The 12,173-nt window shown below is 48.7% G+C and overlaps 1 protein-coding gene across 4 annotated transcripts in view; it reads right to left on the bottom strand.

Annotated features, from left to right (window-relative positions):
- The window catches only part of WBP1L (WW domain binding protein 1 like), a 57,788-nt gene extending 48,418 nt beyond the window's left edge, over positions 1–9,370 (bottom strand). The window contains exons 1-2 of one of the 4 annotated variants that reach the window (XM_064663190.1): positions 9,217–9,293; positions 2,418–2,529 (exon numbers count right to left, since the gene is read on the bottom strand). In XM_064663190.1, coding sequence (XP_064519260.1) covers positions 2,418–2,444 — 27 coding nt within the window. In that variant the 5' untranslated portion in view covers positions 2,445–2,529; positions 9,217–9,293. Of the gene's footprint in view, positions 1–2,417; positions 2,530–9,216 lie in introns of all 4 variants that reach the window. The other 3 variants (XM_064663187.1, XM_064663191.1, XM_064663192.1) reach the window with 3 other exon arrangements.
- Between the last annotated feature and the right edge of the window lie 2,803 nt (positions 9,371–12,173).

Raw genomic sequence — 12,173 nt, 5'->3', positions numbered from 1 at the left:
AACCATCAGTGTCACTCATTCTGTTTCCCGAAGTTTATCTGCTCTGTTAAAGGCTGTGAAAAAAGGAGATTAGGCTGAGACTCGTCCACCTAAGGAATTCAGCAAGCCCTTACATTTCATATCAGCCTGAAGTTACATGCCATCAAAGGTGAAACGAGGCAAAACCAGATTTGTCTGGCCCTTAATCTAAAGTTTTCCTGGCACAATGCTTCTCAATAAATATATATCATGCTGAAAATACAGGACTACTTCAGCTGGTCCATCTACAGAAAGCAGACTGCAAGTTTCAGAACAAAAAACAATCACTCCAGCCCTCCTGAATTCATCTTTAGCAGGATGATCCTTGGACTTTGCAGTCAAAGGATGGGCCTAAGAGCACAAAATGTGTCTGAGGAGAAAAAAACTCCCAACTCTTGTTCCCACAGCCTAAACACTGGTTTAGTATGATCTCAGACTCTGAAAAGTAGAGATACAAGGACAGAGCAGGAAAGCAAGAAATTCAGTAAAAACAATGAGCCACAAACATGAGAGTGATATTAATAACCAAGTATGTGAGATGCAAAACTTCCCTAGGAGGATGGGTAGGAAAAAGGAGCAAAACAATGAGACAAAGAGAATACAGCTAGGAAAAGGAGAGGAAAATAACTTAAGAGCTCTTATTTTTGACAGGGTGATTTAAGACAGGCTCTGTTGGAGTCCAGGTGATAAGTGTCAGTAAATGGAGACAATCAGCAATGACAGATGTCTGCAAGCCTGTTTTATCTAAGTTCAGATCACAGGAGACTGGAGAGTCAAATGCAAGCTGTTTGTGAAGTTTGCATCTTCTAAAAAGACAGAAGTCAAAACGACAAGGTAATTTGAAGACAACACAATACAGATATAACACTCCTCCTCTTCAGCACTCACTGTTCGAAAAGCAGTCTGCAGACCAACAAATGAGACAACCAGTAAGAAAAGGGGGAATTCATCACACAGGAGACCCAGACATGAGTCATGACCTTCACATGCATTCAGGTAGCTTCCTTACATGCTTTCCAAGCAGAATAAAGGTCTTTCAGATAGTATCTCAAGAAAAGTCTTTCCTACCCCCACAAGAGGGGGGAGTTTGTTAATTTTACAGTTACAATTGATGAGCAGGATGTGATGAAGTCAGCCCAGTGTCCTGGCCTTGAAGACACTGCCTTCTTCAAAGGTTTTGTTCAGTCTTTGCAACATCCCTGCACTCTGCCCATCACCTCCTCCAGCCCTTCCCCCTACCTCCTGGCTCAGTCTGACCTCAGCCACCATTTTACCCTTTCATTCCACACCAGTCACTCCCAATTCTTGTTTAGCTCAGCTCTAAAAGGTGCTTTTACAGCAGGCTCCGTGGGACGGATTTTCTGCCCACAATCAGTGGGATGGCTGTCACAGTGGATAATTTATGCAACAGAATGGCCTCATCTTCTGGACAGAGAAGACATGCAGTTCCTGTTGGCAATCCTCCACCACCTGGAATTTAAAGAGGATCCCACATAGAGAAAGAGGTTTTAAAAAAAAAAAATCAAGCAACCACTGATACATTATAAACAAATAAAAGTCTTATTACAAAGAGTGAGGAATACAGAACTTGGCAAGGGAGAGGACTTCTGCATAGTTTGCACTCTTTTTGTAGCAGGACTCTCTTGTGGCTGCCACAATCACACCGCTGATTTGACTGACAGCATTATCCCAGACTGTAGTTCTGGGATTATGAGTTCTGGTTCCATAATAAGTAAAAAAAAAAGTCTCTTGTGGACAACAGTACTTGACCTGCTGGTCATATCTGTGTGCTGGAACACAAGAGAAAAGAGTCATTCAGTTCTACTCATTAAAAACGCCTCCGCACAGTCTGCGAGTGTCTTCCCTGCTTCCAAAGGAACACTTGACACCTTTTACACAGGGAAAGCTCAGGATGGCTGGTGAGATTCCTGGAAAAACACACTCTTCATAGCTGTTTCTACAGCTTATCAAGCCTTTCCCCTTCAATTTACTGTTCAGACAGTGGGAGTCAAGAAGACAAACAAAAGTAGCTCTGTAACTACTGGAGCTCCATAAAGCTGACCTCCAATCAGTTTGTTCCACGAGGCTGACTGACTTTGCAGGCTCAGAAACTGTGAGCTCCAGCTGAGGCTTTGGAAGAAGCCAGGGTATGTATCAAGTCAGTCAACCGAACTTACAAATTTTCCAGGGCTAATAAGCTTGCAAATGTAGCTTCTCACTCAAGGATGAGTCCCTGTTTGTTTGGGTTTTTTTAAACTGTCTCTATGCCTACCTCTTTCCAGGAATTCTGGTGAAATCTTAGGCATCTTTGAGGTCTCTTGCTATCAAATTTGGTTTAAGTTGGCCAGTAGCTTCAAAATTAATGGGGAGACAGACATTGATAACTGCATAAAGCTCACCTCCTTCTGTGAACTATCTTCTTTCATTGATAAAATCCTTTTCCTGCTCAAGTCACTCTCTGTCCCACTCCAGTATATTTAGCAAATCAGTATCTTGACAAGTTCCCTCGGCCTGAATTAGAGCCAGGATAGGGTTAGTTTTTTGCTTTGACCATATTCCCTCCCAGATCTCAAAAATAAACCCCCACAAACGAACAAAACAAACAAAAAAACCCCAAACCAAAACACAAAAACCCAAACAAAAAACAAACCCTTGAGCTGCCCCTGAAATTTCTATTACTGCTTTGCATACACCAAAACCAGAGATGACATAAAACCACATCACCACTAGAAGTAACAAACTTCCACCTCATAATAATGGAGACGATTAAAGAAAGGAGAATCCTTTTCTTCACTGCTGGCAGATCTTTCCTTTCTTGAGGTTCATTCTTTCCTCTGCTAGTCCTAATGACTGCAGACACAATCCTAACGTCTTGATCCTCTATTAGAAAAGTCCCTGTTATCCCTTATTTTCTAAACCCAGCACCCTGCAGCTTGTCAGTCCTGGTAGCTGCTCGCCATAGCCACCTACACACCTCTGCCACCCATTGTCAGCAAGAGGCCAGCAGCATTTTAAATGGCAAAAGCTCTGTCCCCTGATGCACTGGGGATTTCTGCCATGCTCAAACCATCACTTGATAGCAAGCCTCCCGTGCTTGGAGGGAGTGGTTGGATTTGGTTTAAAATATGCTGGCATTAAAGTGCTTGTGAAGAAGGAACAGTCAGAAAACTGCATCTAAATCTCCTACACAACCCAGTTCTCACATCCTTTTCTTTGGATCAGCCTCAGGCGATGCCAGGTGGATGGAGACTGGCTCAGCAAAGAAGGCCTGCAGACCAGCAGCACCACAAGCTGCCTCCACACAAAATAAAGTCTCTCCTTTCTATTTGCAGGTGTTGTTCAGGGCACAGCATTGGCCACACTGGCACTAAATGGTTTGGCCTGCTGTCTCAGCCTGCCAGCATCACCTCACTTTGCACCCAGCAAGCCCCGGCATGGAAAGTGCTCTGTTACAGTTTCACAAGCCATTGCAGAGACCACAGCCATCATCTAAAAATAATACTGGGGGCAGTGATCTCACTGATAATCACATCATTAGAGGAGAATCAAATTCCTCCTTGTCCAAGCAGATAAACAGCAGGTCTCTGCAGCACCTTGAGCCTTCCTTTGCAGTCAAATAGTATCTGCAAAATCACAAAAAAAGCTTCATTTGTGACTGCCATACCAACATGCTTCTTGTAACAGGCAAGGTAAGGGCATGCAATTCCTGCTTAGCAAGCCTGTTCTCTCCAGCCAGTTGTTATTTCAGGCATGTTTATTATGTGCACTGTTCACAGGCTCAGCCACACAGAGCTCCATTGCCACAGGTTTTGGCATCTCAAAACCTCTCTTCTTAGCTGTGGGATTTCTAACCACATAAGACAGCAGGGGGAGGGAGGGAGGGACCCAACTTCCCTGTCAGCATCTCTCCATGAACTCATACAGGAGTACCATCCCTCCCCTGTGCTCACTTTCTTCTGACTCGGAAGCACAGACCAAAACCTGGCACAATCAAGTTGTCCTGTAATGTGCAATGAGTATTCTCTGCCCTGCCATGACTAATGGCCCTCCTGAGATTGTCACCAGCCCTGCCCTAGAGACATCTCTGACATGCTGAGTTCTTTCCCCCACATTGCAAAAACAGCAGTGCAGCTTGCCAGGTTATCCTGGATTCATGAACCCCCCTCAAACAAATGCAAGACGGGAGTGTGCAGAGCCACAAAGTCACTGGTTAAATGCATTAATAAGCTGAGAAGATTCCTATGCAGCTGACCGGAAAGGGCAAATTCTTACCCTGTACCCTGTAAAACAGAGCAGCTCAGCTCAGAGGAACATCCCTAAATCCAGCACCAAATACACGCGTTGTTAGGAGACAGAACAAAAGGCCATGTGCAGCTCGGCATTACTGAAACTGCAGGACATGCCTGACAAGGAGACATTTGTATAGGCACAGCCACAACCACGGGGCACATCAAGACAACACTGAATGGAGAAGTAGGCCAGAGGATCACCAGCCCAATAATAGCTTTTTGCCACAAGCTAATGTCTGTTCAATCATGCCAATCCTCCCAATATGACTTAAGGGGGGAAAAAAAGCAAAAAGAAAAGGTAGGCGGTTTGCATTTACTAAATATATCACCCATTACCTCAGAGGATGGCCATATGTTTTCAGATTATAAAGAAATACAAACTATTACCAACATTAATGCCTTTCTAATACCATAGAAAGACAAAGGTGAACTTCAGCATAACCCTGGGTTAATACAGGCTGACAGAGCCATATAAAAGAGCACAGTTTCCACTTTTGCCTGCAGAAAAGCAACTGCTGAAGATGCTTAGAGGAGCAGCACCTTTAGGAATCAAAGAGAGGGTTCAATGGCTGTTTGAGCCAGGGTTGAGTAATTGCTGTTGAAATGTGGCCAAACACCGAGCTCATCCATTCCTCTGCCTCACTAGAGGAACTGATGGCAGGATCACCACTTTGGGCAGGATCCCTACTGCCCAGCAGCACTGCACATGGCAGAGCCACTGCTCAGGGATGCTCCCACCAGCCAGATGAGGCTGACCTGGCTCAGCAGGCTGGGAGGATGGAAAAATCCCCAACCACAACGAAACAACGCTGGCAGATGAAACTTTCCAAGTTCCCTTCCAGCACAGCACGACTCCACAACAGCTGCCCAAGTTTATTCTTAAAGAGGTGTTATGTTTTTGCTAACTAATATTTGCAGGGTGGTAGGGAAATCCTCAGAAAGGCAATGACAGGTCCCAGTCACAGAGCTGCCTTGACTCTGCTGAAGAAAACTGCCACACTCCTCCCCAGGATTCACTGGACATTTTCAGATCAGGCTTTCATCTGCTGCCCAGCTGCAGAGATGCAAGGAGCATTGTGTGTAATTGTGAGGGCAACTCACAAACAAAATTTAATCATTGGGAAGGTGTGCTGTACAGATGAGACACTGGAGTTCACAGTGGTATAATCATCATAGAACGAGCAGTCCTTAATCCAGCCTGCACAGTTATTTAGAGGTTCCTGTTCTGAGCAAGTACACCACGTACTTTGATCTCTGCTGCCTCCTGCCAAAACTGTGGAAATTAGCAAGCCAAAAACCAAGAGTCACAAAGATATCATGGCAGACAAAACAGATACTATGGTTATATAAGCAGCTCTCCTCCTGAAGGATCCTGGTGCACTTCAGGAGAGACTGAAGGGCAGTTATAACTAATTACCTTTACCTTAATCAAAAAAGTTGCCTTAAATTTAGAGATGAGGAGCCTCTGTTCCGTGAGAGTAATTGAAACTTTGCTGTTCAGTTCACAAACTACCTGAAGTGATGCTCTGAAAGGGCCTGAATCCTGCCAACCTATTGTATGAAGCGTAGTAACTCTAACTGGTGCAATCAGAGCTGTGGTCACAGCCTTGGACAGAAACTCTGTGTTACAGGGGTGTTAGCCACAGTGACAGTCATGCTCAGTTCTTCCTTAAAGCAAGGATCTTTGTCACATATGATGAATCATGCCTCAAGTCACAGCACTTCAAGCAAACTCTTTAATTTGGGATGAAATCGGTCTTTACGAGCATGCTTCTGCCAGATTTTGGCTCAAAACCACCTTAGTAGAGAAAGACGGATTCCACAGACTTTGTCACATAGTTAACATTCACTTAAATCTCTTGTTTTTAAAGAAAACAGAAGTTGAGAAAACTATGTGATAATTAAGCTGCAGGCATGGGAAGCAGACAGATAGTTGAGGCAGTCAAATAACCTTTATTCTGCCCTGTAGAGGCAAACTACAATAGAAAAATGATTAATGTTTGAGGCTTTTCATTACAAATTTGATCCAGTTCATTTTAAAATGTATTAAGTTCTTATTTTCTTTTCCCTCAAACCAGAGGGGAACAACCAGCTGAGGTGTGCTGCTAAGGCTATACTTCTATGGCTAGATAAAACTGAGCATGGCTAGATTTCTTCTTCCTGTGACACTTCTCCTGATTTTATTACATAACTGCAATATTCTGCTTGTAATCTACTGAGAAACTCCAGTTAACTGAGCTTTGTGCTCGTAATTACAAATGAAAGTGCAGTGAATAGTCACGTAGACAGATAACTTGGCTTCAGGACAGTGATGAGCTAAGTATCACCTTTCTCCTCCATCTACCTTAGTCAAAAGAAAGATCTTTGATGATCCTGAGCAGCCTGGACTTATTTTAACCTGAAAAGTCAGACTCTTCTGCAGAGCACAGTGTGTTCTCGGGAATGTTTGTTCAGTGCAGCTAGGCAGTACAGCTCCACCTCCTGAATTATTTAGAGGACACATTTCCTGCAGCACCTCCCAGCCTTAGACCACCAAGTCTGTGGGACAGTTCTTCCAGGTGAGGAGGGACGGACCCGGAACAAGAAGCAGAAGCTTCCCTGGAAGAAGAAACAAGCAGAGCATAGCAGATGTCTGCAAGGTAGATAGAAGCAGACAGCAGTCACCAGAGGCAGGAAGGGCAACAACACTGGAGAGGACAAGAGGCAAATGTTGTCAGGGTTTCAGTAGAAATATGGGAACTCCTGGTGCAGAGATCTTTCAAGTCCAACACTGTCCCTCTGCAGGGCTTCTCTACAAACCCATCAGCTCTGAGGAAATCCGGCTCTAAGGCAACACCAAAGCAGATGAAGTTTTGTTACATGCTTATTTTCAAGATCCTACATTACCACTTTTGTTTTTGAGTGAGCAGCTGTCAAACTCTATGCAGTGAGATAATACCAGTCTTTTGACAGAGTCTACATTTAAGATCTAAAATAAACTGTGAGAGTTTTATATAGACAAACTGTGGAAAAGAAATAAGTAAAGGATGCATCCGTATCCAAGTGCTCTTAAAGAAAACGTAGGCAGCCAAAGCTCTTCTCTCCCACACTCATGTATTATACCACTCAAGACTTATTATTTTAGGATTATTTCCGGTGCACTGACTGGAGAGGATATCCACAAGTCACATATGCAACTACTCCACAAGCAACCAAGCTGTACGAGTGCTTCCACACCCTTCTCCTTTTCCTTTCCTCCTTTTCTACTTCCTATTCCTTTTACTGATGTAGAAGCTGTGTGAGGCAGGGAGCATCTTGCACAGTCTTCAGAGCAGGTATGGCATTTTTATTAGCACATGTAGGGTTGAAGACATTCACAGCTTCCATACAGATAATCCCACCACCTGACCACTGCTCACAGCTGGAATGCCACAAGAACCAGAGAGCAAAACGGACCCGAGATGTACCTTTAGTTTATGTGCCTCAGCCTGAAGATGAAACGGAGCAAGGACCAGGACCTCCATCTGTTAAAGGCAGTTGAGACAGCATGGAAAACACACAGTTCAACACAGTCCTGCACCTGGCTCACTAGGGAAGCTACAGCCAAGCCTTAGCCACAATATGCCTGAAGGGGATTTGGGATGGCACTACCAACAGGGAATTACACAGCTCTCAGCATCTTGAAAAGAAGAAAATTCAAGAGGAAGATAACATCTGTAGTCAACTCCTCACCTCCTCCTCCTCCTCCAGAAGTATTGGGAAGTATTTCAGTGGACTCCTTCCAGAAAGACACTGTCTGTCTGCACCCCTGTGACATTAAGCACAATGCACCCCACGGCATCTGTGACCTTCAACAAACGCAAACTGCAATTTTTATCTTACACAGAATACACCACGTCAAACCAGAAGTCATCATATTCCATCTACGTTCTACATGGGGTGAAAAAGACATATTGCCTCCACAAATGAGAAGATCCAGGTTGTGCACAGGTTGCTAGGCCCAGTGCAGTCCTCTCCGAGTGTCACCGAGCACACACCAAGGTGGGAGAGGTTTACAGGCGTCTACAGTGCTGGACTCAAGACCGTCACTGGAGATCTCAACAGCACCAACATTGCCGCATAGACAGGAAACAGAGTAAAGAGATGAAAAAGACAGAATCAACTTCATTAAAACCCTTTCCAGGCATAATGAAGGCAGTAAGCAGGTGGTCAGAGACTACCAAGACAAGGCCTAGTTCCCCTCATCCCAGCTGAAACATGATCCCTCTTCCTTCCCCCTGCCCACAGGAGGTTTGCACGGAATCTCCTCTGCAGTTCCTGGCACGGGAAGACCAGCTCACCTGTCTTGGGCAGCACCGCTCAAGTCCCACTTCCCTGCTGACCCAGGTCCTCTGGCCAGCTGCCCCACTGCCACCCTGCAGCTCACCCCACACCACCTTCAGCACTGTCCCCTCACAGGTCACCTCGTTCCCTGTCACTACCCCCAAAAGTCACCTGCACCTCCACCCGCAGGCCCGCGCCAGCTCCAGCCTCCTGCCCTCACTACAGACACGTTTCCCACGGGCTCCAGTCAAACACCTTTCTCCCTCGTCCTGCAGCCACCCTGCCGCACAAAGCCCTTCCGAGCGGCACTGCCACCCGCTCCTGGAGCCCTGCAGCCGCTCTCCGTCCCCATGGCACACAGGGACCCCCGAACTCTGGGCTCTGCATCTCCTACAGCTTCACTTAAGCCACGGCGCTCCCCAAACCTCAGGCGGGACCCCAAAAGCCTCTTCCCCCAGGCACCCCCTGCACCCCCTGTCAGCCCCGCCGGACCCGCTGTCCCAAGGGCCGGCGCAGCCCCCCACGTCCAAAGCCGCCCCCCGCCCCAGGGACGCAGCCCCCCGCCACGACGCGACCCCAGAGCCCCCCGGGCGGCCCCCTCCCCTACCTGGGCGGGCTCCACGCCGGCGGGCAGCCCCTCAGGCAGGGCCTGGAGCAGCAGCAGGGCCATGGCGGCGCGGAGCCTCCTCGCCATCCCCCCCACCCCCCGCTCCCGCCTGCCCGGCCCGACTGCGGCCCGGGACGGGAGCCGAGGGGCACCCCGCGCCCGGGCCCGCCCCCGCCGCACGCCTATTGGGCGGACGGCACGCCGCTCGGCTCACTATTGGCTCAGGGCGTTGTCGCTTAGGGCAAAACCGTGAGGGGCGGGGTCTGCGCACTGGGAGCTGCCATCTTGAGTGTGGCGCGGCGGGGAGGGAGCCTGGGGTGGGATTCGGGCCGCCATGTTTTGAGTGGCGGAACTGGCTGGAAAGGGGTGCGGGGGCTGCACCCCCTGCAGTGGAACCTCGGGAGCAGAGCTGGGCACTGCGGAAGGGGGGGGGGCACTGGCATCCTCTGGCTGCCACAGCCTCCCTGACACCTCGGCGGCAGCCAGGCGCTCATCCTCCATTCGCCTGGTCACTCCTGGTTACCATGATCCCGGCTCAGCCTCCTACCACATTGTCCCAAATCCCAACAGCTCGCCCGATCCTGGGGCATGGAGAGGGTGCTGGGATGGCTGCATCAACATGATGCTTGACTCGAGTTGTCCGGTGGGCAGCTTTGTGTTGGTGCCAGCCCCACTGGGAGACAGGATCAGCATGGAGAAGAGGATCTCCCGCTGCGGCTGGATCCCAGAGTTTCTCCATATGGCGATCCCTCGCACTCCCAGTAGGAGTAGGGGCACCAGCACTCGGGATTAATTCACAGCTCCGAGGAGACAGCCAGTGTTTCTGGGGCAGTGTCAGAGGGTTTCCACACTGCCACTCCCAGTGAGCCAGGCACCTCTGTCCCAGATTGGCATGACAAGGTTTATAAGATGCTCAGATAACATGTTAAGAAAAGCCAGAAAAAAAACACCTGACTTAGCAGTTTATCTCCTGCCATGGCATTTTTTTATCAGGCCAGCACTCAGGCACACCTAGGCCGGCCCGATCAGCTCAGCCGCCTGCCCTGGCATGGACGTTCACCCACTGCACATCGACCCAGCTCCCTCCTCATTCCATGGCAGTCGGTTCCCCAGACTCCACCGGCCTTTGGAGCCATCAGCCAAGCCTTCCTGCTGGGACTGCTGGTGCGTCAGGGAGCCCACCAGCCCCCCATGCCTGTACTCAGGCTCTGGTGCAGACCAACATGACATCTTTGGTGTGGTTGCCCTTTGAAGGGAGGTTGTAAACATGCTGGAGCACTGACATTTCGGTCACAAACAGTTACTGAAGAAGCTTTATTCCTCTTCCCAAGTAGCCCTGAAATTAGAGGCACAGCAGGGAGATGGGCAGCAAGTTCGCCAGAGCACAGGACAAGCCCAGATCAGGTGTGACTCATTGCTGGAGAGCAATTAACACTTGCTGTTCTTCACAAGCGGGAGTGAGTCTGGCTCTGACTCCTGGCAATGAGGTTTCCTTTTCTGTTGTGATGAGAAATGGAGGCAAGGCTGGCCAGAACATGGGGACTTACTGGCCACAGCTCGGCACTCTGGTGCCCAGTGGTGTCACTCTGCTCCCCAGTGACACCAAACCAGGCTGGGGAGTTACTGTGGTTTTGGGGAGAGCTGAGAGGCACAGGCTGCAGCAACCATCTCCAGAGTGATGTGAGCTGTTGAGATGACTTGAAACCTTCCAGGGAGACTCGAGCTACAACCTACAAACCTAGAAACCCCACTGAGCTAAACTGTCAGCTGGCATAAATCCATGTCGATCTGAAGAGGGAATCCACTGCCGTAAGCTCGGGGTGGGGGGAAGATCTGTCTAAAGGATCGTTTGACAATTCTCTGAGCCCAGAGCAACCCTTTTCCTCTGCTCATGAGCAATAAACTGCACCATGCCCCACTCCCCAGGGCAGGGGGAGAGCTGATGCAAGATGGCAATAGCTCTTCAGAGGGTCTCTGTGCTCCATTGCCCCTCCAGTATGGCTGGGGACAGGAATAAAGGAGTGGCAAAACAGCTGAGGCTTTGCCACCATGGTCCCAGCCTTGGCTTCATGTGGCTGCTGCCCCAGCATTGCTGGCTGCAGAGCCCTCTGCCCTGCTGGGACCCCCCCAAACTGCCAAAGCAGGAAGGGTCAACAGCAAGAGCATGGCTGTGATGTACAGGGGAAGGGCAGTTTTAGGATGCTGCAGCACATTGTTTTACAAGCATTGCCGTGCACCCAAGCATGCCAGAGGCACCTTGGACCCCAACACAGCCCAGGCAGCTAGAGGTACCTTTCTGAAAGTCCTCAAAGCTGTTTTGGGTGTAGGAGGAGAGCAGCTTGAGTTAAGGAGCTTAAGGAAAGCAGAGAGTGGAGATGTCTCCTTGTGGCTTCTCCCCACGCCCAACAGGAGTGACATCTGTTTCACTTCATGTGCTTATCTGTTATTTTAATTGCACTTTAACAAGAGATCTAATAATGCCAAGGGAACAGATACACAAGTTTGAACGTTTTCCTACTTTCTACTGGCCTATTAATTATTTCAGAGCTCTTTTACAGCTTTCTAGCTGTAGCTACGTGTGGTTGGAGACATTATCCTCTCCCTGTTGCAGCTTGGGCAGAAGCAAACCTGTTGGAAGCTTGGCCCTTCGAGAAGTACCTTTAAGGTTTGTCTGCTCTCTCTGTAGGAGCAGAGTGGTTAATGTGTCTCTACTCAGGCACGTAGCTGATGTGAGAATCCCTGGGGGATCTGGTATATATCCCTGGCTGGAGAGAGGAGCGTGGACCTTCTGCTGGGCCAAGGGGCTCTGGGAACAGCCATGTCATATGGCTTGTTAGAAACACGCTTGTCCCACCAAGGGATGTTCATCAGCAAGCAGAGAGCCTGGGTGCAGCTGATTAAAAGCAAGGGCTTTAGCCCAGGACTTGGGCTCCTTCCTCCTCCAAAAATAGGCTGCA

This window comes from Pseudopipra pipra, chromosome 8, assembly GCF_036250125.1.
Source record: "Pseudopipra pipra isolate bDixPip1 chromosome 8, bDixPip1.hap1, whole genome shotgun sequence".
Lineage (NCBI taxonomy): Eukaryota > Metazoa > Chordata > Aves > Passeriformes > Pipridae > Pseudopipra > Pseudopipra pipra.
Note: the sequence above shows the minus strand (reverse complement) of the source record. Positions and strands in the feature narration are given on the sequence as shown.